Source organism: Jaculus jaculus, chromosome 1 (assembly GCF_020740685.1).
Source record: "Jaculus jaculus isolate mJacJac1 chromosome 1, mJacJac1.mat.Y.cur, whole genome shotgun sequence".
NCBI lineage: Eukaryota > Metazoa > Chordata > Mammalia > Rodentia > Dipodidae > Jaculus > Jaculus jaculus.
The window spans coordinates 145,457,874-145,484,668 of NC_059102.1; the positions used below are offsets into that span (position 1 = coordinate 145,457,874).

At 51.4% G+C, this 26,795-nt stretch overlaps 1 protein-coding gene across 1 annotated transcript; it reads right to left on the reverse strand.

Moving 5' to 3' along the window:
• Positions 1–5,059: 5,059 nt before the first annotated feature.
• Fam78a (family with sequence similarity 78 member A) lies at positions 5,060–25,621 on the reverse strand. The gene is made up of 2 exons (XM_004654023.2): positions 24,830–25,621; positions 5,060–5,870 (listed from the first exon to the last, which is right to left on the reverse strand). The coding sequence occupies exons 1-2, from the start codon at positions 25,150–25,152 to the stop codon at positions 5,342–5,344; spliced, it is 852 nt and encodes a 283-aa protein (XP_004654080.1). The 5' UTR covers positions 25,153–25,621; the 3' UTR covers positions 5,060–5,341.
• Between the last annotated feature and the right edge of the window lie 1,174 nt (positions 25,622–26,795).

The following is a 26,795-nucleotide window of genomic DNA, read 5'->3' on the forward strand; positions in this document are numbered from 1 at the left end:
TCCTCACCTGAGAATTCCAGAGCAGCACTTGTGATCTACACACAGTCAAGCCTTGGGGGTCAGGAAGGCCTGTGTGAGGATGTGGGTCCGCGCTGTGGCTGGTTGTGTGGGAACAATTTAGCAGTTGTGCAGTGGCCTGTTGCTACCTCAGATACCTGCTTTGACCAAGTGCCTGAACCCTGCCCCCCCTCAACCAGGTGGGAACTAGTAGAGAACCCAGAGGGACTAAGGGTGGCCCAGATACAAAGCCAGAGAAGACAGAAAGCATCCTGGCTTCTAGAAAGATCTGTGCAAGCCCGAGGGAGTGTGACAGTCATTGAAGTGCCCAGCGATTGCTTCTCTTTGGGACCCAGTGGGGTGTCCTTTGTGGCGCCACCTACTGCAAGCACTGTTTCCTTTGAAATGGGGATAGAGCACAGGTTGGCTCTGTGCAGGAACAGCTGTCAAGGTGGCAGGTGGGCACAGGGTCACTAAGCACCTGCTTCCCATAGGTATCTCAGGCAGTGGGCTTGCTCACGCCAGACAGCCCACACCCCAGGCCCTGGGTCCTGGTCTGAGTGTGGTGTCTGTGTCTCTTGGCCCCGACTGGACTTCTAAATGTAACCTGCCATCAATCTGAGCGGCAGCCAGGCTTCCATTCCACCACATGCTACTTGGATCCACTCGACTTCTATCCACTCGACTCCTGGCCAGCCCCCTACACCGTCTGCTCCCCTAACGCAGCCTGCCATACCCCCCTTCAGGTGACCACCCATCGTGGTGAACATGGGTTCTGTTCTTGAACTCCTTTGACTCTGGACTGATGTGATCTGTCTTGGTGAGCGTGCATGTGCGTGTGCGCACGCACGCACACACACACACACACACACACACACACACACACCAGTCTTCTGTGGGCAGCGTTCAGGAATTAACTCCACAACCAAAAGCCAAGCTGACAGCACTGGGCACCCGTCTGTGAGCCACAGGGTGAAGGGTGCCAGGGGAACCCATGATGCAACTTCCTGCTTGAGGTCTCAGCCCTCGAAGGCAGAGGCTTGCTGCAATGTGGGGAGTTCAGAGAAGCAACTCGTGATGCCCACAGCAGAACAGAGGGGTTTCTGACCCCCAGAGCAATGTGCAGAGTGCCGACCTGGGTGAGCCTGAGACCTGCAGGTGACCAGGTAGCTCTTAGATGGGAATGAGTAGAGCTCACTATGGAAGAAGTAAATGCAAACTTCCAGGAAGTGGGGTGAGGAGAGAAGCCATTCTTGCCCAAGGACCTCAGGTGGAGAGTTCCACAAGCTTGGGACTTTCTCCAATATATATTTTTTTTTTATAGAGGGAAGGAGGGACTGGGGAAGAGATGGGATTGGGGAGAGAATATGGGCCCACCAGGGCCTCTTGTCAGTGCAAAGGAGCTCCAGACATGTGGTACTTTGTGTGTCTGACTTTACATGGGGACTGGAGGAATCAAACCCCAGACCATGAGGCTTTGCAAGCAAGCACCTTTAGCCACTGAGTCATCGTTGACAGAGGGTTCTTGGTGTCAGCCAGCCAAGTTGGGACCTGAGGAGATGGCTCAGTGGACAAAGTGCTTGCTGCACAAACATGAGGATTTGAGTTTAGATCTCCAGTACCCATGATAAAAAGCCTGGTATGAAGATGCACATGTGTCTGGAGTTCGTTTGCAGTGGCTGAACGCCTTGGTGCACCCATTCTCTCTCTCTCTTTCTCCCTATGTCTCTCAAGTAAATAAATATTAAAAAAAAAAAAAGCCTGGTATGAGCTGGGCGTGGTGGTGCATGCCTTTAATTACAGCACTCAGGAGGCTGAGGTAGGAGGATCGCCATAAGTTCAAGGCCAACCTGGGCTAGAGTGAAATCCTACCTCGAAAACAAACAAACAGCAACAAAAAAAAGTGGAGTGGAGAGATGACTCAGCCATTAAGGTGCTTGCCTGCAAAGAATAAGGACCAGAGTTCAGTTCTGCAGTACCCATGTAAAGTCAGATGCACAAAATGGTGCATGCATCTGCAGTTCATTTGTAGTGGCTAGAGGCCCTGGCACTCCCATATTTACTTTGTCTGCTTCTTTCACTCTCTCTCTTTCTCAATTTATTTTAAAGCCAGATATAGAGTTGGAAAGATGACTTAGCAGTTAAGGCACTTGCCTACAAATCCGAAGGAATCCAGGTTCAATTCACCAGGACCCATGCAAGCCAGATGCAAGGTGGTGCTACATCTGGAGTTCATTTGCAATAGCTGGAGGCCCTGGCACACCCATTCTCTCTAATAAATAAAAATTATATATATATACATATATATATATACATACATACATACACACACACAGACATATATATATGTAGTAAGATTTAAAACTCAATAGAGCGTGACTGAGAAAGATACCCGATAGTGAACTTTGGCCTCCATAGACATGAGCACCTGCCCATAAGAAACATGTAGCCACATACATATGGACACACACACCTCACTCACCCATACGCAGTCAAGCTGTTCCCAAGTCCACCCTCTTTTCAGGGTACCAGCCAAGGCCACTCTGAGCATAGGACTGCAACCTTTGAGTTGGTAGTGATGGACAAAGGGTCTTGACGAAGAATGGTGCCCAGAGAGACCGGCCGGCAGCCTCACCTGCAGACTCTTAGCACCAGAGTTGTGGTCCCACACCCTTCTCCCCAAGCTTACCCCAATCAGTCAAATGAAGCCATCAACCCAAATAAACCACCGTCAAAGAAACATCCAGAACCTAGTCGGGCCTATTTTAAAATTAATTTTATTTTTTTTTTAATATTTGTGTAGGTTTTTTATTTTTTCACTTTAAACTTTAAAAAAGGTTCGACATTGTCTTCAAGAGTCTTGCGCCTGCTGGTAAGTGCACGTGTATTGTGTTCACAGTACTCTCCACAACCAAGGCTGGTGGATTCTTATTGCTGGAAGGAGTGTCCATGCTGGGGTGGGCCCCGAGCAATAAGCCTGGAGGGGGGCTGTGCTCTAACATGAGGCAAGGGACCGAGGGAACTACCCCAAAAAGCTGGGTATCCTTGGCCAGAGACCTGTGGCCCCTCCCAACAACCCCATCTTCTGCCAGGCAGGAGGGTGGAGACCAAGGGGTTGGGATGAAGGGAAGCCAGGGATCCAGGTAGGCAGGGCTAAACATGCACAAAGAGCAGCCTCAAGAAATGCGGGTTTGGGGGCCTGTGCTCCAACACACAGCTCAGCTCCCAATCACCATCATTCCTGCTCCCCAGCCCCACCTCCAAGAAGAACCCCTTAGTGACCACCCAGTCCAGCACAAGGACTCATTTTCTGACCCACACCAGGGTCCATCTCCTCTATAGTGCAAGAAAGACCTGAGTATAGAGAGGTCCTCTCCAGCCAAAGGCCAGTCCCCTGCAGGCTGGAACCCGTGGTTACCGGACTCACTCGAGGCCATGGCCTCACGGGGTGGCGATGGGTGGGAGGGCAGAGCCTCCACTCACGCAAAGAGAAGTTTCCAGGAGAGGTCCCGGCTCTGACAAAGGGGCTCCCCAGCACCCATTGCACTGGCTACCGGCTTAGCTCAATGCAGTTGCAGCACCAGGACAGTAAGCACCCTTCCCCGCCCCCCTTCCCGGAAGAAACACATCACGCAGGTATGAGCAGAGCCGGGGTCTGGGGCCCAGGTCCTCCCACATGTCACTGAGATGCCTACAAATGGCTCATCGGCAGCTGAGATTATTTTTCTTGTCTGACGGTTTTCTGTGCTTATTATTAGTTGGAATGGGGGGGGGCTGCAATGCAGCTGTGGGCTTGGCAAGCTTGGAGGAGCGTGGCTTGGGTGTCCCCAACAGTTCCCTAGAGCAGCTCAAAGCAGACATTACTAGAAGCCTCAACATTGCTCAGGGCCAAATCCTAGGGCTCCAAGACTGGCCACCTACTGACTGTCCTCAGGCTTCCACTGTGTCATCCCGGTCTCCATGTTGGCTCGACTCAGCCTCTCAAGCAAGGGCCACCCAACCCTCTTAGCTCTTGTTTTTGCTCTTTGGGGACAAGAAGCAGGGTGTCAACCTCCCAGGCCCTGGAGCACCTACGGCTGGGGGCCTCTGGCAGCAGCTGCCTCGCTGGTGCTCAGGGCTGTCCGCAGCCCACCTCCAAAGAGTTTGGGACCCGCATCCCTGGAGAAGGAGCCAGACGCCCTGCAGCGGGCGCCTGCAGGACACCTGGGCTGCTGCAGCTGCGGCTTCAAGTCTGAAGTTGCAGTGGAAGAAGGGACGTGCATACCTTTCTCACCTTAAGATGTGAACTGGAGCTGTCTAGGGCCAGATGGTGGCCCCCAGGCATTTAGGAGCAGGGTGGATGGAAAAGGGAAAAGATACATACCTCCAGGGTAGGTCCTAGAGATAGAGTCAGGGTGAAAGTTCCCTGGGCCCAATCTACTTACTGCTCAGGAGATCTACCACCCATGGGACCTCCTGCTTCTCCCACAGTGTCGCCTCCCCACAAGTTAAGGCTGCAGAGAAGAGAGAGAGGCGGGGGACTGTCAATGTGTTCCCCCCTCGGCCCCCACGCTTCTCACAGGTATCAGGGAGTTCTACCGGGGTGGAGACAGGGTTCTGAGGCAGAGTCCATCGGTGGTTTTGATTCTGCCCAAACAACAGAACAGCTGGTTTTAGAGCTGAGTCCCCACCCATGCCCCTCCCTCGACCAGACACCTGGGGAGAGAGGCACAGACGGGTCTCCAGCTGGACCCAGCCCTGGCCCTCCCTCCACCTCTGGCAGAAGAGGGAAAGAGATCTTGTGATCCTTTTTGTTTGTTTGTTTTTTTCCTTTAAGTTGAGCTTAAGGCAAAAGTTTGGCAAAGCAAGTCTACATACATAAGGCCGCGTGGCAGAGGATAGACAAGGGGAGGAAAGGGGGAAGGAAGGAAGGCCCGCCACTCTGCGATATCATCAACAATTCAGATCAGGGCCTGATCTGATCAGATGTGAGGCCTAGGTTCCCTCACAATCAGCTCTGCCTTCTCCCCCACCCCTGGACCCCATTAGAGGAGTTCAAAAAAAAAAAAAAAAAAACCCGAAAAAAGCAGTGTTTCCAAATTCTGCTGCAGGTGTACAACTGAGATTGTGAGGACAGGAGACGGGGTGACCCTGAAAGGTGCCCTTGGGATCTGTCTGGTCCCCACTCCTGACAGGAAAGCAGGTGCAAGAGCCGGAGGCCAGCAGAATATAGCACAGTGAGATCCGCGCCCCTGGAAAAGGTAGAATGGTTGTATTTTGTTGAATGACCAGAGAGGGAATCTGGGTCTCCTTCGGAGCGGTTGGTTCTATTGTCTATGAGTCTGACCTCACAGCGGCCTGGCTGTTATCGGTACTTGGGCGGGATCACCACTAGTGGCTGCCCGTACTTGGGCCGCCACATGAGGACCTGAGCATCGTTGGCATTAGGCTTTACGAGGGCGCTGGGTGGGATGGGTTCATTCTTGCTCAGGATCTTGGGCTGGTCCTGGGCGATGGGCTCCCGCAGCCGAGCGCGTTGGCCCAGAGGCCGGTTGGGGTTCACCTCGATGCTCAGCTGCATGCGCCAGTGCAGCGTCTGCAAGATGATCATGTCATTGGTGGAGGTGTTGGTGGCCACCAGCCACGTGGTGAAGCTCTGGTCCCGGTAGATACTGGTCAGTTTGGCCACGTTGCTCTCACTGACGGGCACAGCCCACGTGACGCTGGGGTAAAAGTTATCGTTCATACTGATGATGAACTTGGAGTCTCTTTTGGTGGGGCCCACAATGGTGCAGGTCTCCGTGGTGTTGCCGTACCAGGGGTAGTTCACCCCGTCTGAGTCGCTGATGGCTTCTATCTTGCCCTCCTGGAGGTCGGGGAGCTCCCAGCTGGACCTGGGGACAAGGAAGGCTAGGTCACTCACTCATTCAGTCACCCGACATGGCTTTGCTACAACCTCAAGGCGATCCAAGGACTGTCTTGGGCCCTGAAGATGGAGGGAAGGCAGCAGACAGACCCGCCCTCCCATGCTTTGGGGAAAGGCAGCCAGTGAAGAGATATCCAGTGTCTCATCAGGCAAACCAAGCCCCGGATATGGCCTGCCTAAAGACCAAGACCGTTTTCTTCACATCACCCCAGATTAGGCTCCCCCAGAGCTCCCTCACAAGGCCCAAGACCGTTAAACAGCACTGCATCCCAAATGGGATTTGGGGAAGCCCTAGTTGTCCCTATCCTTGAAGGGGACTTGTCATTCGGGAGTATCTACTGTCAGTCAATAGTAAGGACAACCTTCCAAGGCTCAGGGTCCATTGCGGAAGAGGTGGTGGAAAGAATCTAAGAGACAAAGAAAGGGTAGGACTCCTTACAAAGTGCTCCTCCAGACACAAAATGGCCTGGGTATCCATGACCTCACAGTGCCTGACACTACCTACACAAGACCATCATAATAGGAGGAAAAGATCATGACATCAAAATAGAAGAGAGACTGATTGAGAGGGGGAGGGGTTATGATGGAGAGTGGAGTTTCAAAGGAGAAAGTGGGGGGGGAGGGAATTATCATGGGATATTGTTTACAAGTATGGAAGTTGTCAATAATAAGAAAAAAAAGGAAAGTTTGGACTGGAAAGATGGCATAGTGGTTATGGTGCTTAACTGTGAATCCTAAGGACCCAGGTTTTTTGTGTTTTTTTTTTTGGTTTTTCGAGGTAGGGTCTCACTCTGGCTCAGGCTGACCTGGAATTCACTGTGTAGTCTCAGGGTGGCCTCGAACTCTCGGAGATCCTCCTACCTCTGCCTCCCGAGTGCTGGGATTAAAGGCGTGCGCCACAACGCCCGGCTAGGACCCAGGTTTGATTCTCCAGTACTCACGCAAAGCCAGATGCACAAGGTGGCGCATGTGTCTGGAGTTTGTTTGCAGTGGCCGGAGGCCCTTGCACACCTAGTCTCTCTCAAATAAGTGAATAAATTAAAAAAAAATAGCACTGACAAATGCTGGCATGTCTGGGCCTCCACAGACACCAGTGGGATGGTCACTGCAGCCACACAGTCCTGTGACTATAGTCAAGGCAGAGGCTTTGGCCTCTTGCAAGCTGGAGATTCTCCCAGGATACACAGCACAGCAGGACAGGCTGGGATGGGACACAGCCCTGTGGAGGACCTGGCTGCTGTAGGGTGAGCTGGCCTTGGATTGATTCCTGACCTCTCCACTGGCCAGCATGAGACCTTGGGCAAGCACCTGCTCTCTCTGGGCTCTACTATTCTCACTTGAGAAATGGGCTGACTACGGCCTTCTCGCTCTCTCAGTTGGCACCACTCCACCCTCCATGTGGCTTCCAGCAAGCGCAGCAGAGAGCCAGCAGCAGGAGAGGGAGGATCAGGGGATTGGATGGACCCTCTGTCCCCTCCTCCCTCCACACCATCCCTTCTTGATATTCCAGTACCTTTTTAGAGCAAGAAAGCTGGAAAAACCCTGGCTTCTCCTAAAGAGCCACATTCCCTCCTGCCCAGCCTTAGAGCGCCTTTCTCATTCTGTTGCCTCTGTGCTGAGCAAGAAGGCAGCTCTGGGGCTGGAGAGAAGGCTTCGTGGTTAAGGCACTTGCCAGTGAGGTCTATGGACCCAGGTTTGATTCCCCAGGACCCATATAAGCCAGGTGCACAAGGTGGCACATGCCTCTGGAGTTCGTTTGCAATGGCTGAAGGGCCTGGTGTGCCCAATCTTTTTCTCTCTGTCACTCTTTCTCTCTTAGGTAAAGTAGTTAAGGCACTTGCCTGCAAAGCCAAAGCAACCCAGGTTCGATTCCCCAGGAACCACATAAGCCAGATGCACAAGGTGGCACATGCATCTGGATTTTGTTTGCAGCGGCTGGAGGCCCTGGCACACCCATTCCCCATCCCCTCAAATAAATTAAAAATATATATATTTAAAATAAATGGGCTGGAGAGATGGCTTAGCAGTTAAGCGCTTGCCTATGAAGCCTAAGGACCTCTGTTCGAGGCTCGTATTCCCCAGGACCCACGTATGCCAGATGCACAAGGTAGCGCATGCATTTGGAGTTCGTTAGCAGTGGCTGGAGGCCCTGGTGTGCCCATTCTCTCTCTATCTGCCTCTTTCTCTGTCTGTTGCTTTTAAATAAATAAAAAGCAAACAATGTTTTTTAAATTGAAAAATGATTTTTAAAAAAGAGGTGGGGGAAGAGGGAACATGAAAAAAACAGTTTTCCAGGAGATTTGGCCAAGGAGTGGGTCCACAAGCATAAATGACCCATCCCATGTCTACATGGGCCTGGTGACTAGAAAATAAAGTCAGGACAATGGCCCCTCTTGTCCTGCACACATATTTAGCCCAGTGCTCTGCAGGAAGATATTCCTTTTAAAAGTGCATCCCAGGGCTGGAAAGATGGCTCAGCAGTTAAGGCACTTGGCTGCAAAGCCTAAGGACCCAGGTTTGATTCCCCAGTACCCACATGAAGCCAGCACCCAGAGCTCATTTGCAGTGACTAGAGGCCCTGGAGTGCCCATTCTCTCTTTATCTGCTTCTCTAATAAACAATAAATAAGTACAATATTTTTTAAAGTGCATCCCAGGGCTGGAGAGATGGCTCAGCAGTTAAAGGCCCCTGCTTGTGAAGCCAGCTGCCTGGGTTTGATTCTTCAATATTGGCGTCAAGCCAGGTGTACAAAGTGGCGTAGACATCCGGGGTTTGTTTGTAGTGACAAGAGGTCCTGGTGTGCTCATACTCTCTCGCTCGCAAATAAATAAAAACATTTAAAAAGATAAATAACAATACATCCCATGCCTGTTAACACCAGTGCTCAGGAGGTGGAAGCAGGAGAATCAGGAGAATTTAAGGTCATCCTCAGCTACACAGCAAGTTCCAGGCCACCCTAAGATCCTGTCTCAAACAACAGCCAACACAAGTGCATTCCTGTCCGTGGCTGGCCTGACTCACGAAGAGAGCCACAGGGAGGAAGCGGCCTCGTGTCCAGGAGGCTGACTGGGTAAAGAAAACTCAGTCAGTCCACACAATGGAATACCCTGCATCCTTGAAAGGGTAGGAAATTCTGATGTATGCTATCACACGGAGGAGCCCTGGGGACATTATGCCAAGTAAAAGAAGCCATCACAAAAAAAAAAAAAAAAAAGAGGATAAATCCTGCAGGATTGCACTTATGTGAAGTGCCTAGGCAGCCAAATTCAGAGAAAGAAAGTGGACTGTGGGCTGCCAGGGACAGGGAAGGAGAATGACGATTGATGGGATAGAGTTTCAGTTGACAATGGCAAAGAGCTCCAGAGATGGATGGTGTGATGGCTACACAACAAATGTGAATGTCCCCAACGCCACTTACACTGAAAAGTGTGCTTCACCCCAGTGACCAGAGGCCACTCGAGAACAATCAGGAGCAGGTCATTGATAAAACTCACAAATTACGTTCACACCTGCCTGGCAGGCCACCTGTGGCCTGGCACTGAGAACATTCAATCCCAGGGGGACCCAGCAGAGGTTCACACATCCTAAAGCCCCCAGCGGTCTCAGGCCCAGGGCCACAGCCACGGGCAGGCATCACAGTTCAGAGCTAGCTATACATTCTCTGTTCCTCAAAGAATTTAGACTCACCAGGCCCCCAAACCCCTGCCTCAGCAGCTGTCCATTACTATCCTCTCCCCAGATTTATATTTGCTTGTAAAGGGGTTTGTAAGTGGCTTGTTTTGTGGTGCTAGGAATCGAACCCAGGGCCTCAGACAGGTAACACGGGTACTCAACCACTGAGCTCCACCCCTGCCAAGAAGAATGTTTTTGCTTTTGGTTGTTGTGGGAGTGGGAGGGGTCACTTGAGGCAGGATCTCATGTATCCCAGACTGGCCTCAAACTTAACTATGGAAGAGAAAAAGGAAAAGGAAAAGGAAAGGAGGAAGGAAGGAAGGAAGCTGATAGCTGTGGTGACACAGTTGTAATCAGCACTTGGGAGGTAAAGGCAGAACCATCAGGAGTTTAACGTCATTCTCAGCTCCATAGGAAGTTTGAGACCATCTTGCCTAAGTGGAAGGTGCTTTTAGAAAGGCAGAGAAGGGCTGGAGAGATGGCTTAGTGGCTAAAGCGTTTGCCTGCAAAGCCGAATGATCCTGGTTCGATTCTCCAGGACCCATGTAAGCCAGATGCACAAGGTGGCGCACACATCTGGAGTTCGTTTGCAGTGGCTGGAGGCCCTGGCACACCCATTTTTTTTCTCTCTCTCTCTCTCTCAAATAAATAGATAAAATATATTTTAAAGGGCAGAAAGGGGCTGGAGATATGGCTTACTGGCTAAGGTGCTTGCCTACAAAACCCAAGGACCCAGGTTCAATTCCCCCGTACCCATGTAAAGCCAGATGCACATGGCACATGCATCTGGAGTTCCTTTACATTGGCTAGAGGCCCTGGAATGCCCCTTCTCTCTTTCCTCCTCCTTCTCTTTCTCTCTCAAATAAGTAAAAACTAAAATAAGAGAGAAAAACAAACAAACAAAAGGCCACTGCCAGACCCTTTGCACTTCCAAGTTATTAAAGCCCTTGTTTTGGGAAGAGCACCAGCATGGTGTTGCTCTGACCCCAGCCCCTGAAAGCCTGAGCCCTGACCAGTCACAGACAGGTGACAGTCCTCATGAGCTGGCAGGCAATAGTGTCTCATGGGAGGCATTACTCAGAGCCAGGGCCCAGCCCAGCCCACGGCGCACGTCACACTTTCGACGATCACAAGGGCCGTAGGTCCCCAGCCTAGGAAATGGGAAGCTATAGCTTGGGGCACCCGCAGGAACCTGGGATCCAACCTCAGTCCCGGCTACTAGCTCGGTGACCCCGCCATCGACTCCTCCAGTGCCTTCAGAAGCAGCCGGTGGCTCATCCCACCTACGCCCACTTGCCAGGCATTTCTGGTGATCCCACGCCACCTGTCACACAGTCAGCAGCCCTACACAGAAACTTCTGGAGACTGTTAGAGGTGTGGCTCTGGGAACAGATCTGCCAGCCCTAATCCTCTGTGCGGAAACCTTTTTAGATCTCATTTATATTTTCACTTTTACACACTTTTTTTCTTACTTTATTTATTTATTTATTTGCAAGCAGAGAGAGAAAGAAAGAACAGAGACATACAGAAAGAATGGGCATGCCGGGGCCTCCAGCCACTGCAAATGAACTCCAGAAGCGTGTCCCACTTTGTGCAACTGGCTTTACGTGGGTACTGAGGAATTGAACCGTGGTCATTAGGCTTTGCAGGCAAGCGGCTTAACCACTAAGCCATCTCTCCAACTCCCTTACACGATCCTAAAGTGACAACCTCCTCTCCTCACTGTGACATGACCTCTCCTACAAGGCAGCTTGGCATTTGCTGTGGAATGACCTTGAATTTCCAAGCCAACCTTCATTTCTCTATGACACAGATAAACTCTGACCCCAGCGCCATACGCTCTGAGCCTTCTCCACATGCACACTAAGTGTCCCCACCCCATGTCACCCATGCACATCTGCCACCAAGAGGCACCATCAAAACTCCCCACACATGCCGGGCACACAAGGACTCCATCAACAGGTCTGTGTGGTACAGGGGGATTTCGTGACCAATTTCAAACCGGCCTGATCCTCCTCCTCGCTCTAGATTCAACACTGTGGTCTTTTCTTGCCTTGGCTGTCTTCCTACCAGATCCCAGGGTAATTTTCATTTATTTATGTGTTTGTTTAGTTATTTACTTGAGACAGAGTCTCTTACAGAGATAGAAAGAATGGGTACACCAAAGCCTCCTACCATTGCGAGCGAACACCAGACGTATATGCCACATTGTGCATCTGGCTTTTTGTGGCTACTCGATAATCAAACCCAGGGCCGGCAGGTTTTGCAAGCTCCCCAGCCTCTGCTGGCCTTTTAGTCAAGACAGGCACCTAGAACTTGAGGACAAGAGCCTTGCTCTAGGATAGGGCTGCAACTCGGTGGTAGAGCACCTGCCTAGTGCGGGCAAGGCCCTAGGTTCCACCCCAGCCCCCTCCCCCCAATAAAAAACCCTAGAGGGACTGGAGAGATGGTGCAGTAGTTAATGTGCTTGCCTGCAAAGCCTAACAACCCAGGCTCGATTCCCCAGTACCCATATAAAGCCAGATGCAATAAATGGTGAAGGTGTCTGTTTTTTGGGGTTTTTTTTGTTTGTTTGTTTATTTTTTTGAGGTAGGGTCTCACTCTAGCTCAGGCTGACCTGGAATTCATTATGTAGTCTCAGGGTGGCCTTAATCTCACAGCGATCCTCCTACTTCTCTGCCTTCCAAGTGCTGGGATTAAAGATGTGCGCCACCACATCCAGAAATAAAAATATTTTTTAAAAAACCCAAAACTTAAAACAGGGCTGGCAAGATGGCTTAGTGGTTAAGTGGTTAAGCACTTGCCTAATGGAAGCCTAAGGACCCCGGTTTCTCCAGTACCCACGTAAGCCAGAGGCACAACGTGGTGCATGCATCTGGAGTTTGTTTGCAGTGGCTGAAAGCCCGGATGTGCCCATTCTCTATCTGGCTCTCTCTCTCTCTCAAATAAATAAATAAATAAAAACTTAATGGCGCATGCCATTAATCCCAGCACTTGGGAGGCAGAGGCAGGAGGATCACCATCAAAAACAATAAATTCCAGGTCATCCTGAGCTAGAGTGAAACCCTACCTCAAAAACAAAACAAAACAAAAACACTTAAAACAGATACTTGCACTGGGCGTGGTGGCGCACGCCTTTAATCCCAGCACCTGGGAGGCAGAGGTAGGAGGATCGCTGTGAGTTTGAGGGCACCCTGAGACGACATAGGGAACTCCAGGTCAGCCTGGGCTAGAGTGAGACCCTACCTCAAAAACAAAAATCTACATGGCGGCAGGAGCAGCGAGCAGTGTTTGGGGCCCTTCTGCACAGAAGCCATCTGCTTACAGGGTCACATGTCACGAGCCTCTCTCCTGTCCTCCAGCGTGTGAGAACAACAGGGACGTCCAGGCCTGGACCTAAACCTCACAGTGCTTTTGGAGCCCCCGGCACCATGTCTAAGATGCCTCTCTAGCTCCCCTCAGCACCCCATGTCTTGCTATCACTCACTCAACACATGTTGTTAGAGCACCTGTCACCTAACTGGCTCAGAGCGGCTGCCCTGGACAGCTGCAATGGGTTGCCTGCATCGTATCAACTCCAGGCCGTCCCCTTCGCCTCTGTCCCCTTCCTGGTCTCCCAGCTTCCTTTTCTTGTCTTGTTTTTTTTTTTTTTTTTTTTTTTTAATATATATAAGCCGGGCATGGTGGCACACGCTTTTATTTATTTTATTTTTTTTTAAGCTAATTGACCAGGTGTGGTGACCTGTGTCTTTTTATTTTATTTTGGTTTTGTTCATTTGTATTTATTTGAGAGCGACAGAGAGAGAAAGAAGCAGATAGAGAGAGAGAGAATGGGCACGCCAGGGCTTCCAGCCACTGTAAACGAACTCCAGACGCATGTGCCCCCTTGTGGATCTGTGGCTAATGTGGGTCCTGGAGAATCGAGCCTTGAACCGGGGTCCTTAGGCTTCACAGGCAAGCGCTTAACCGCTAAGCCATCTCTCCAGCCCAGCACACGCTTTTAGTTCCAGCACTCGGGAGGCACAGGTAGGAGGATCACTGTGAGTTCAAGGCTGCCCTGAGATTACCTAGTGAATTTCAGGTCAGCCTTGGCTAGAGTGAGACCCTACCTCAAAAATAAATAAATAAATAAATATATATATATATATATATATATATATATATATATATATATATATATATGTATGTATGTAATTTATTTGTTTGTTTGAAAGAGAGAACAGGTGCGCCAGGGACCCCAGCCTGCAAATGAACTCCACATACATGAGCCACCTTGTGCATCTGGCTTATGCGGGTACTGGGGAATCGAACCTGGGTCTCTAGGCTTCACAGGCAAGTGCCTTAACTGCTAAGCTATCACTCCAGCCTCCCACCCCCAGCTTCCTCTCTGAATCAAAAACACAAGAGGCATCACATTGTTCTGACCCTGGTAAGCCTGCCATGACTCCCCATTACCCTACAGCCTAAATATGGCCAAAGGCCAAAGTCCCCCAGTCGTACCCACATGCATGGGCCTCCCACTCTGGCTCTCCTTTACCAGGGTCCTCTTGGTGCCCTCCTGTCCTGCTCCCACCCTCGTTCGCAAGAACTGGCCGCGGGGCTCTGGCCACTACCACAGGGAAGCCTGCCCTGACCCTTCACACAAGCCAGGTGCCCCTGGCCAGCGGCCACTGACATTGGAACCTTGTTCCTCTGCTTCCTGGCACATGTCCCTGGGAGATTAAACAAGGATGTGCCCATTTGGAGACAGTTTCTTTCCCAGACAGACCGCAAGGGCGGGGAGGGCAGGGCCACACCTGTCTCATGCCCCACTCTGGATCCAGGACTCATCCAAGCGTCTAGACTAGATCCAAGCCCCATGACTCTAGCAGCAAGCTGGGTTCCTCCTTGGCCACCGGAGCCCACAGGGCTCCCCATGAGAAGCATCAGACACCCAGATTTGGTGGGCCTCTACTCAGCCTGCAGAGCTGCTACTGGGAGGATATACCATCTAGATAGGATGAGCCAAGCTCTGAACCTTGAAGCCAGGACTGTGGGTGCACTCACAGAGACAGAAGGGGGGCAGAGGCCTAGTTCAACAGACCTCTAACTGGTTCACACACTAAAAGCTAAGATTTGCAGCTCCATTCAGCCCCTCCCACCTGGCCTCTACTGGACCCTCCTCAACACACACACCTGCTCATGCATGGACACATGCATACAGACAGACAGACACACACATACACACACAAGTTCTGAGCAGCATGAAGAGCCGAGTGTGTGTGTGTGAGAGAGAGAGAGAGAGAGAGAGAAAATGGGGTGTGGAAAGGCCTTCACTAGAGAAGGGGGTAGAGAAGTTGCTGTAGGGAGATGGGAGAATAGGAAGGACCTACTACTGATCAGGACGGGCCATAGGAGAGAGGAGGGACACACCAACCCAAGAACCTCAGACAGATCCCACAGCCAGAAGCCAGCCTAGTGTAGACCCTGCAAAGCCACCCACATAAAACCATACGCACAAAGTGGCACATGCACCTAGAGTTTGTTTGCAGGAGGCCTCAAACTCACGGCGATCCTCCCGCCTCTGCCTATCAAGTGCTCGGATTCAAGGCATGTGCCCCCATACCCAGCTTTGTGCCCATTCTCATTCTCCTTGCAAATAGATAAATAACATAGTTTAAACATTATTTACTTTTTAAAAAATGCAACTGAGGGCCGAAGAGATGGTATAGCAATGAAGGTGCATGCCTGGGAAGCCTAGGGACCCAGGTTCGATTCCCCAGTACCCACATAAGCCAGATGCACATGGTGGCGCATTTATCTGAAGTTCATTTGCAGTGGAGAGAGGCCCTGGTGCCCCCATTGTCTCTCTCTTTCATTCTCTAATAAGTAAATAAATAAATAAAACCCTTAAAAATGCAACTGAATTCACTCTCCTAAGAAACACTTCTACAATGACAGGTGGCAGGTCTGCTGTACTAGAGACACAGAATTAGATCTAGGGATCTTTTCTCATGTGCATTACATTTGTTGCATTAAAATAAAATTTCAGGGCTGGAGAGATGGTTTAGCAGTTAAGCGCTTGCCTGTGAAGCCTAAGGACCCTGGTTCAAGGCTCGATTCTCCAGGACCCACGTTAGCCAGATGCACAAGGAGGCGCACGCGTCTGGAGTTCGTTTGCAGTGGCTGGAGGCCCTGGTGCGCCCATTCTCTCTGTCTACCTGCCTATTTCTGTATCTCTCTCTCTCTCTCTCTCTCTCTCAGATAAATAAATAAATAAATAAAATATTTTTTAAAAATAATAAAATAAAATTTCAGAGGTAGGGAGATGGCTTAGTCAGTTAAAGACACTTGCTTACAAAGCCTGCCAGCCTGGGTTTCATTCCCCAGTTACCCCATAAAGCCAGATGTGATACAAGTACCTGGCATTTGTTTGCAGTACCAAAAGACCCTGATGCACTCTCTCACACATGCGAATAAATAAAAACATGTTTAAGAAATTACTGGGCATGGTGGCACATGCCTTGAATCCCAGCACTCAGGAGGCAGAAGTAGGAGGATCACCATGAGTTTGAGGCTATCCTAAGACTACATAGTGAATTCCAGGTCAGCCTGAGCTAGAGAAAGACCCTACCTCAAAAAACTAAAAAATGATAAAAATATTTTTTTTTTCTGAAGTAGGGTCTCACTCTAGCCCAGGCTGACCTGAAACTCACTCTGTAGTCCCAGACTGGCCTCAAACTCACAGCAATCCTCCTACCTCAGCCTATCAAGTGCTAGGATTGAAGGCATGTGCCACCATACCCAGCTTTGTTTTTTTTTTTTTTTTTGAAATTGGTTTTCATATAGATCAAGCTGGCCTTGAACTTCTGATCCTCTTGCCTCCACCTCCTGAGTGCTGGGATTATAGGTGTTGTACCACTGTTCCCAGTTTACAAGTGCTGGGGACTGAGCCCAGGGCTTCATGCATGTCAGGCAAGGACTCTACCAACTGAGCTACATCCTAGCCCTAAAATTTTACTTTGAACCCAAACACCTTTTCACCTCCCTCAGCAGCACATAACACTGTAAGGACACATCGGAGGGAAGGATCTGGGCTCTGGCCAAAGCCTACCCAAGGCATACATGACTGCCCTGCCCGGCACTGGTCCCAAACCCTCATGTGGGCCACATGGGAATTTAGGGGCCATCTCACCTGGTCCCCAACTGAACAGATTCACAAATTTGGTAAAAATTCCCAACTATCCATTTGGGAAAGTTGCACAACTTTAAAGAAAGTGGGGTCTTGGAGCCCTCCTTGCACACAGGACTAGGATCTTGGTTCGCACCCCCCAGCAGCTGCACCTCCCACCATCCATTATGGGGCCTGCCCTCCGGATGCTCAGTTCCTGCATGCAGCCCAAGGGAGAGGCAAGGGTTGTCTCCTCCCACAGGCTCATTTGCTGTAGGGGCTCCCCCAACAGCAAGCCCCCTCCTTCCAGGAAGACATCCTTTTCCTGTCCATCCCACCCCTCCAATCTGAGGAGGAAGGGCCCACTGTGCCTATTTAATTTTAGTTTCCAGGTATAAAATATGCCCTTTTTGAAAAAGGTAAGTGTAAAGAAGTGAAATCAAGAAGAAGTGAATCAAGTGGAAAGTGAAAGCGATCCCTCCGTCTCTCGTGGTCCTCCTCCCCACGGGTGTCCCTAGCCACCTTACACCTCACAGTACACACTGGACATGTTTCCACAGTTAACATTTTCTTTTTAACCAACAGGTTCCTGGGGGGAGGGGAGGCTAGAGAAGTGGCTCAGTGATTAAGGCGCTTGCCTGCAAAGCCTAAGGGCCCAGGTTTGATTCCCCAGGACCCACGTAAGCCAGATTCACAAGGTGGCACATTCATCTACAGTCCATTTGCAGCGGCTGGAGGCCCTGGCATGCCCATTCTCTCTTTCTTTCTCTCTCTATATCTATCTGCCTTTCTCACTCTCAAATAAATAAATAATAATTTTTTTAAAAAGGGGATCCTGGAGCTTGAGGTCACTCTGAGACTACATAGTGAATTCCAGGTTAGCCTGGGCTAGAGTGAGACCCTACCTCCCCCCAACACATGCACCTAAAAGGCTCCTGAACTGGCAAGATGGCTCAACAGTTAAAAGTACTTGCTTGCAAAATTTGCTAGCCTGGGTTCAATTCTCCAGCCTCCCATGTAAAGCCAGACAAGCATTTATTTATAAGAGACTCTGCCATGCCCATACACACACACATAAATGAGTAAAAAAAAAATTGGGGGGGGGGAGGGAGGGTATTACCATGAGATATTCTTTTTATAATCATGGAAAATGTTAATAAAAATTAAATAAAAATAAAAATTAAAAAAAAATTTTAAGGAATCCTAACATGCATATTAGAGTCTCTTGTTTCTTTGTTTTTTCCCTGTGGTACTAAGAATGGAAGCCTGGGCCTTATATCTGCAAGGCAAGTGCCTTGCCAATGCCAATGAGCCATACCCCAGGCCCATCGTCCAACATTTTGAGTGAACGTGTGTGTGTAATACACGTGGTGTAGTGTAGTGTGTGTGGTGGGTACGTGTTACATGCATGTGTGTGCATGTAGAAGAGCAAATGCATGTGGAGGTCACAGGAGATCATCAGGTGTGCTCTTTCATCTTATCTCCTTGAATCAGTCTCCCAATGTGCCAGAGCTCACTGTTTTCCTGGCTAGACTGGCTAACCAGCAAGCCCCCCGAGCTCTGACCTCTGTCTCCCTCAACACTGGGTTTCTGGGGATACATGATCGCTCCTGGCTTTTCACATGCACGATGGGGCTCAAACTCTGAGCACTTCTACCCAGTGAGCCATCTCCCCAGGCCCCTACCAACATTTTAAAAAAAATATTATTTATTTGTTTATTTGAGACACACACGCACACACAGACAGAGAGAATGAGCGCACCAGGGCCTCCAGCCATTGCAAATGGCCTTCAGACACATGCGCTACCACCTTGTGCATCTGGCTTACGTGGATCCTGGGGAATTGAACCTGGGGCCTTTGGCTTTGCAGACAAGTGTCTTTACCACTAAGCTATCCCTCTAGCCCCCCTTGCAACATTTTCATTTCTTTTGTCTTATTTTTTTTTAAGGCAGGGTCAAACTCCAGCCTAAGCTGATCTGGAATTCACTCTGTAGCTCCAGGCTGGCTGTAAATCCAACCTCCAGAGAGAAAGCTGTAACTAAAGGTATGCACCACCACACTGGCCCAATGTGTTTTTTAAAAAATAATAATAATAATTATTATTACTGTTTATTTATTTGAGAGAGAGAATGAGAGAAAGAGACAGGTAGAGAGAAAGAGAATGGACACACCAGGGCCTCCAGCTGCTTCAAACGAATTCCAGATGCATGCCCTACCTTGTGTATCTGGCTTACGTGGGTCTTGTGGATTCAAACTGGGGTTCTTTGGCTTTGTAGGCAAGCACCTTAACTGTTAAGCCATCTCTCCAGCCCCCAACGTGGTTTTTTTGAGGTAGGATCTCGCTCTAGCCCAGGCTGATCTGGAACTCACTCTGTAGTCCCAGGCTGGCCTCAAACTCTCAGCAATCCACCTACTTCAGCCTCCCAAGTGCTGGGATTAGAGGCGTGTACCACCACACCCAGCCATGTTTTGTGTTTTTTTTTTTTTAAATACATCCATATAACATCATAATTTCCTTGGGAACCTGGTCCCTTTTTATGTATGGTGGACAGACATCTGAGGGAGTGGTGAGTTGTCTGGGGCTCACCCCTATGTACAGTACCATTACATGGGGCTGTCCTATTAATTTGCTTTTTCATTATGTGACTTTTGGCGTTTGCAGAGGCCAGGTCCAGGCTGAAGTATAAGGTTCTGCAAGCCAGACCCTAAAAGCAGAAGTCCCATGCTGAGGGGCACCCATGGGAACGCCCAGGCTTGCAAAGCTGCAGCTCTTAGAGTTAAGTACGCTGCCCAAGCACGGGCCCAGGGGTGTCCTCGCTTTCACCCGCACCCCGTGAACAGAACAGGCTCCCAACACTTCGGCGGCATTTCCCCAATGGCTGTGGCTGCTGGGTTTCAGTCAGTCACGTGTCTCCCGCCCGGGGAAGGTAGATGAAGGCTAGAGCCATCACTTGGCTGGAGCACATCCAGGGGAGTTCTCCTAGGCTGGGCCACCCCACCGCTTCCTCCCGCCCCACAGCCCAGAAACAAGGACTTCCCTCTCCCACCCACCCCACCCTCGCCTTCACCAGAGCCTGCAGATGGGGGAAGCCACCTTCCGGTCCAGGACAGGAAGCCTCGTCCTCAATTGTTCTGTGCGGAGCCTGAGGCTCGGGCCCTGGCTCCAGGAAGAGGCCCACATGGCCAACAGGGACATTCCTCCCGGGCCTTCCCAGATCTGCAGGCGCCAAGCAAACCTCCTTGGGATAGGCCGTTTCACAGTTCACAGGCTGTGTCCTCATCCTAAAATGAGGAACCTCCCGAGGTCCTGGGGTGCAATCCCAAAGACAGCAGGGTAGGAGTGGAGCACAAGGCTCTGCAAGCCCTGTGACAGCCCATGCCAACATCAGTGTGGGCCAGAGAGACTCACAAGGCCTCAAGGCCCAAGGCTTTCCTGCTACAGAGGGAATGGAACACCCAGGAGAACGGAGAAGAGGGCAACTATGGGACGCACGGGTCGTGGTGCCAGCTCTCGCCCAGGCATTGCAGAGTAACAATTCATAATCATGTTTTACCAATAGTGATCATGAAAGATGTGCCAGTCCCTCCTCCAGGCCTATCTACCTGGCCTGAGAAAGAGTTGCTGGTGTCCCTACCTCACAGGTGGAATCAGTGAGGCTCCAAAGTGTTAAAAACCTGGCTTATGAGCTGGGCGTGGTGGCACACGCCTTTAATTCCAGCACTTGGAAGGCAAAGGTAGGTGGATCACCATGAGTTCGAGGGCACCCTGAAATTACATAGTGAATTCCAGGTCAGCCTGAGCTAAAGTGAGACCCTACCTTGAAAAACCAAAACAAACAAACAAACAAAAAACAACTGGCTCATGGGCTGAAGAAATGGCTTAGCAGTTAAGGAGCTTGCCTGCAAAGCCAAAGGACCGAGGTTCGATTCCCTAGGACCCATGTAAGCCAGCTGCACAAGGGGGCACATGTGTCTGGAGTTTGTTTGCAGTGGCTGGAGGTCCTGGGTCGCCCATTCTCTCTCTGTGTGTATCTCTGTCTGTCTGTCTCTTTTTCTCTCAAATAAGTAAATTTGAAAAAATAAAAACCAGACTGGCTCAGGAGTGGGCACACGGAGGCTCATCTTATAAAGATCCTCTCTTGATCTCAGGCCCTCTCCACCTCCATGGCACAGTCCTGAGCCGCACTAGCTCTTGGCCTTTGTCTTGCCCGTGGGCCAGGTCTGAGGTGGGGAGCGGGGAGTCCAAAGAAGGGCAAACCAGGGACAACGCAGTGTCTCCCACACGGGCGAGAGACTGTGACTTGTCAGAAGGCTTCGTGCCAGCTGACAGGTGGCAGTTGAGGAATTGCGGGGGCTGGCTGAGGAGGCAGGTGTCTCCAACAGTTTGGAGGGGGGTTGGCTTTGAAAAGCACCGTGGGTTGGACCCAACGCCATATAGAATGCTCTGGGGCTGGAGGAGGAGAGACACCATCTTTTTTTTTTTTTTTTTTTTTCAAATCTCTGCAAAGTCGGGCTGTGACTGGGTGGTGGCTTTTGGTTTGAATTGTTCCATTTCAGACATTTCAAGCCCAGAATGTCATTCTAACAAGTTCCCCTCCTGGCTTAGAGATTAATTTAAAGCAGGGATAATGCTGGGGGGTATTATGGATTTCAGTTAAGTAGTTGGAATTCATATTTTTAATACAAGCCCATTTATAACAAACACAAGTTCTAATCTAGCCTTGGCCACCTGGCTGTCCCCCTCCCTAGGTCACTGACATCCAGGGCCTGGAATTCATTTGACTCAACTCAGCTAAACTGGGTCCAGCATTTCTTCACACCCCTTCCAGGGGACATGGGACCCTGTGTGTCCGGGGAAGAGAGGAATGACAAATGTGATTGTTACAACTTGGGGGGGAGATGTTATGTGAGCCTCCCCTCCTGCCCAGGCCTGGCCCCCAGCATGAAGAAGTGTCTGAGTGGGGCCCAAGCAGCTGGAGAGACAAGTCTGAATTGGCAGAGGTTTTTGGTCCTCCTCACCCACTCACTGTGGAGCTCACTTAGAAGCAGTAGTTATTACAGGAAGTCTGGGACAGGGAGGCAGGGAGATTCTTTTAATCTTATCTAAATGCTTCAGTTGGCTGACCAGTGATGAACAAATTCTTTGCATTTTCCTCAAAGGATGGTCATCTGCTCTTGTCCCCACCTGGAACGTCAGAGACAAGGCACCCTGGGAGACAGTGCAGAAAGAACTCTGGGTAGGGCAGAGCAAAGAAATGTCAGGGGCAAATAGAGAAGAAAATGCCCTGTGGTCACTAATATTGCCGCTTGCTCCTTCTGTTTTAAGACTTTTTTTATAGGGAGGCAGAGGTAGGAGGATCACCGTGAGTTCGAGGCCACCCTGAGACTTCATAGTGAATTCCAGGTCAGCCTGAGCTAGAGTGAAACCTACCTCAAAAAAACAAAGGAAAAAAAAAAAACTTCTTTAGAGCAGGGGGTGGGGGGTAAGCACACACCTTTAATCTCAGCATTCAGGAGGCAGAGGTAGGAGGAACACTGTGAGTTTGAGGCCACCCTGAAACTACATAGTGGATTCCAGGTCAGCCTGAGCTAGAGTGAGACCCTACCTCGAAAAACAAAAAACACTTTGTTAGCCAGGCGTGGTGATGCACACCTTTAATCCCAGAATTTAGGAGGCAGAGGTAGGAGGATCACTGTGATTTCCAGGTCAGCCTGAGCTACAGTGAGACTCTACCTTAAGAAAAAAAAAAAATTAAGTTAGGGGCTGGAGATATGGCTCAGTGGTTAAAGGCACTTCCTTGCAAAGCCTGACATCCTGGGTTCAATTTCCCTGTACACATTGTAAAGACAGAAGCACAAAGCAGCACATGCATCTAGAGTTCATCTGCAGCCGGGCATGTGCACTCTCTCTCTCTCTCCTAAATAAATATTGAAAAAAACTTTCAGGCTGGAGAGATGGCTTAGTAGTTAAGGCACTTCGTTGCAAAGCCTAAGTACCAGGTTCAAGTCCCCAGGACCAACGTAAGCCAGTTGCACAAGGTGGTGCATGCATCTGGAGTTTATTCGCAGAAGCTAGAGGTCCATTCTCTCTCTCTCAAATAAATAAAAATTACTTTTAAAAAAAATTCAGTTACACAGTGTGGGCCCTTGTATTAAAGAGGAGGTGGACTACAGAGAAAACTCATTACGAGCAGTATTTGACATCTGTCGTAATTCTGTGGCTTTAGCCAAGATCCTCAGTATTATAAAAGCCATCACTCATTTCCCTCTGATAGAATCACAAGCGCAATTACACCAAGGACGGCAGCCACCTGCGATTGGCCTACTGCTGACGCTGAAAGGTTTTTCTGAGTGATTCTCAAGTAAGCAATGGGGCAGGTACTACGATTGGCCTGTTTACAAATGAGTAAACTGAGGGTTAGAGTGGCTAAGGCACTTGCCCTAAGGTCACACCCTGGAAAGTGGCAGAGCCTGGCCTCCTGCCCAGGTCTGCCTGACCAAAGTCTAAGATGTACAAGGCTCATCTAACCAAGAACTGAGGGTTGGCACTGGGAGGCGAGGTCGCCCCAGGTCCTTCACTCGGGGGCAGCTGAGAAGACACCAGAGAAGCCACTAGGCTCAACTTGAAATCCCAGAGGAAAACCTGTGATTCTTCCCAACCGCCTGCAAAGCCAGGGACCTGTGTGGAGGGCTGAAGGCCTCTCCAAATAACCGAGAGCTCTGTTTCCTGTCTTGGAATGGAAAGTCAGCCCCCCTTGGAGCTGTAGTTTAGGTGCTCTTGGTGGGAGAGGAAGGGCGTGGAGACAGAGGGGAGCCTGCCTTGTCTGCCTGTGCCCTAATCTTCACACACCAAGGTTACAGCCCAGTTTTTTGTTTGTTTGTTTTTTGTTTTTCGAGGTAGGGTCTCTCTCTAGCCCAAGCAGACCTGGAATTCAGTCGGCAGTCTCAGGGTGGCCTTGAACTCATGGCGATCTTCCTACCTCTGCCTCCCGAGTGCTGGGATTAAAAGTGTGCCCACCACGCGTGGCTCAGTTTAGTTTTAAATTAAATCCCATCTTCCTGTTTCCCTTGGGACTTGAGTCACTAAACTGAGAAGACCCACAATTTGTGTCCAGCCACTGTCAGCACCAGTGAACCAAGATGGCCCAGAACATTCTTCCATCATACTTTCCAACTCTCAAGGAGGCCTCCCCTCGCCACCGCCCCCCCACCTCCACCTCATTTGCAAAGCCAGAAGTGATACGCTGTTACACCCTAGACACCAAGAGTCGGGTAGTGCAGGGCCCAGGAAGCATCACAGGAGTCAACGTGCTCTCAGCAGCTGCTTCCACCGCCTCTGTCCCAGGCTCACCATCAAGGCAAGTCACTGTCCCCATGAGCATCTGCTGCTTTCTGCACCAGCTGTAGCCTTCTCCGGGGTCAAGGAACATGCAGAACAAGAATAGAGGCCCCCAGGGTCCTCTCTGAAACCCATGTCATCTTGGGAGTCCAAGCTGCCCGAGAAGCAGACAGAGGGTTCCTCTTAGCTGTTCCAGGTTAGGGCTCCCCTGGAGGGACACCGGATGCTGACCTTTGACCTCAGCTGGGAGACAGAAAGCTGCAAACTGCATTTCTAAATCTGAAGTCTCTCTCAAACACACACTACCATCATCATTTGTGACAGCAAAGCTTTGCATTTGAAAATCCCAACAATCCAAGTTCAAGCTTAGCCACAAAGGTCTGTAAAAAAAAAAAAAAAAAGCGTGGAGGCTTCAGAGTCGCCCCCCACCCCCACCCAACCACGATCTGCCAGCTGGTCTCTTGAAGGCCAGAACCTGGGACAGAATGGTGGCCCCTCTGGTGACCCCTGATGATCCTGACATTCTTAGGACAGAGGACACACTTGCTTTGCCAAAGAAGGACAGGTTCTCAGTATCTTGCAGGGACCCTGGGAGCCAGGGACAATGGCAGGCAGGGTAGGTCTAGCACTAAACTGGGACCCCAAGCAACAAGTTAATGTTCCAAGGAAGTCACTCAGCCCAAGAGGCCTCAGGGGCCACTTCCACCCCTGCCTAAGGAAGCCCCCTCCAAGCTCCCCATCCTTTCCTGCCTGGGCAGTACTCACATGCCCTGCTCTCCGTACTGATTGTAGAACTCCATGTGGCTGCACGCCTGAATCCAGCCAACAATCCACGTCTCCTTCTTGGGGATGGGTGGCATGACCACCTGGGCCGAGGCCCGGAAGTGGGGTGTCCGGTAGCGCAGCACCACGCTGGAGGATTCGTCAATGCTGGTGGGGATGGGGTCGATGGAGGCTTTCACATCAATCACTGTGATCCCTTCCCGGAAGACTCTGGCTTTGCCTCCGATGCTCTGAATACAGCCCATGGCACACAGGACCGCTCTAATCTCCAGGGAAGGCCAGCAGTCCCAGAAAAAACCGGGCATTGAAAGGATGGAGGCTGCGGGACCCAGTGCAGACGGTGCAATCTAATCGCAAAGCTCAAGGCTGATATCCATAGGATAGACAACTCACTGAGTGGACAGGGGTTGCATAGCACTTCTGGACCTGGGTTATAAATAAAGATTTTGAAGCATCTCGAGAGAGCCCAGGGCTCTCTCTTCTCTTAGCAGCGGGCAAAAAAAAATCCACCGATATTCTTTGGGTTAAAAAAAGAAAAAAGAAAAAAAAAGTTCGCAGTTTAATGGATAAGCATGTTGTTCTGACATCCAGCCCTTTCGTGCTCACACTCGGGGATGGCAGCTCGGAGACTCTCCCTGAAGTCTTCGGAGGAAGCCAGCGAGAGCTGGCAGATACATAAATAAGGAAGGCTCGGTCCCCGCGCGGTCGCGCCACCCTCGCCGCACAACGCCTGCTGCCGCCGACTTCCTGCCCTCTCCTGCCTTCCGCACCCGCTCCCCGGGGCTCACGCGCCCGGCCCGGCGGGGGGCCCCCGATCAGGTCTCGGAGCTCTGGAGGACGGGGCGTCCACCGGCGGTTCCAGGAGGCTAGCCCGGGACTCCGCGCTCGCCGGCGGTGGTGTGGGTGGGTGGGGGGTTCCTGTGGGCGCCCACTCGCGGGGCGCGCCGCGTGCCTCTCGCCGCCGGTGCTGCGCTCAGGTCGCCGTTGCCTGGTTCGCCCCGACCGCTGAGGACCTGCGGGGAGGTTTGGAAGGAACAGGACGTCAAAGTTGAGCCGAACTTTCCTGCGGGGTCGCGCGGGGGCGGCGCCGCGTGTGAGCCGGGCGCGAGCTGCGGAGCTGACGGCGCAGCTCTGGGCGGTCTCCCGGGAGGTTGGCGCGCCCCCCTCCACCCCCCGCGACCTCCGCCCGCCCCGTCAGTGGCGGCCGCCCGACCGCGCGCACCAGCGAATAATCGCCGCCCGTGACATCTCCGCTGACACCCTCCCGGCCCAGGGGCGGGGTGGGGGCGGGGGTCCACCCAATGCCACTGCAGTGGGTCGCCAAGACTGGCCGGCTCTTGGCACTTGTCCTCGGCGCCGTGCCACCAGTGAGTGGCGCCCCTTCTCCATCACGATCCCTCGGGTCCTCTGGTGTGTGTGTGGGGGGGGATGCAGTGCCAACCCTCCCCCCGGCAGGCCGATCCGATCTGGAGAGCCGCCCCTACACTGGCCGAGGTCGCCCGACCCCAAGAGGGCGCAGTGCCCTCCGCCACGCAGCCTCGGTTCCCCCATGCCAAGCCCCTAGCGGCCCCGAAGACCCCGTGCGTCCGGACGCTCTGCGCTGCCGGGCAACTTTGGCGCGCACGCCCCCCTACCCAGGCGGCTCTGCGGACTCACCTGGCCCTGGGGCCGCTCCGGGTACCCTCTGGACGCCCCTGACCCGGTTCGCCGGCACGTTCTTTGGGGGTGCCCCTTTCCCCAGGAGTGTCCCTTGACTCTTATCTACTTGGGTCTGGTGGTTGGCTTGTGAGCTCCAGGTCCCCAACCCCCTCCCGACTCGGGGCCGCTTGGGGATAGCCGGGGGAGGGGGCGGAGGGTCGAGGCTCGGGGCTCTCTCGCCCCCACCCCGCGCACCTCCTTTATTTTATGATCATTGTGAGCGTGCTGTCGCCGCTCAGCCCAGCCGCCG

Bases quoted from the DNA above. Each gene is read 5' to 3' on its own strand.
- Fam78a (XM_004654023.2), bottom strand. From the start codon at position 25,152: ATGCCCGGTTTTTTCTGGGACTGCTGGCCTTCCCTGGAGATTAGAGCG. The intron at 5,871-24,829 runs GTGAGTACTGCC...CCTTGTCCCCAG, and splicing joins CAGTACGGAGAGCAGGGCAT to GTCCAGCTGGGAGCTCCCCG.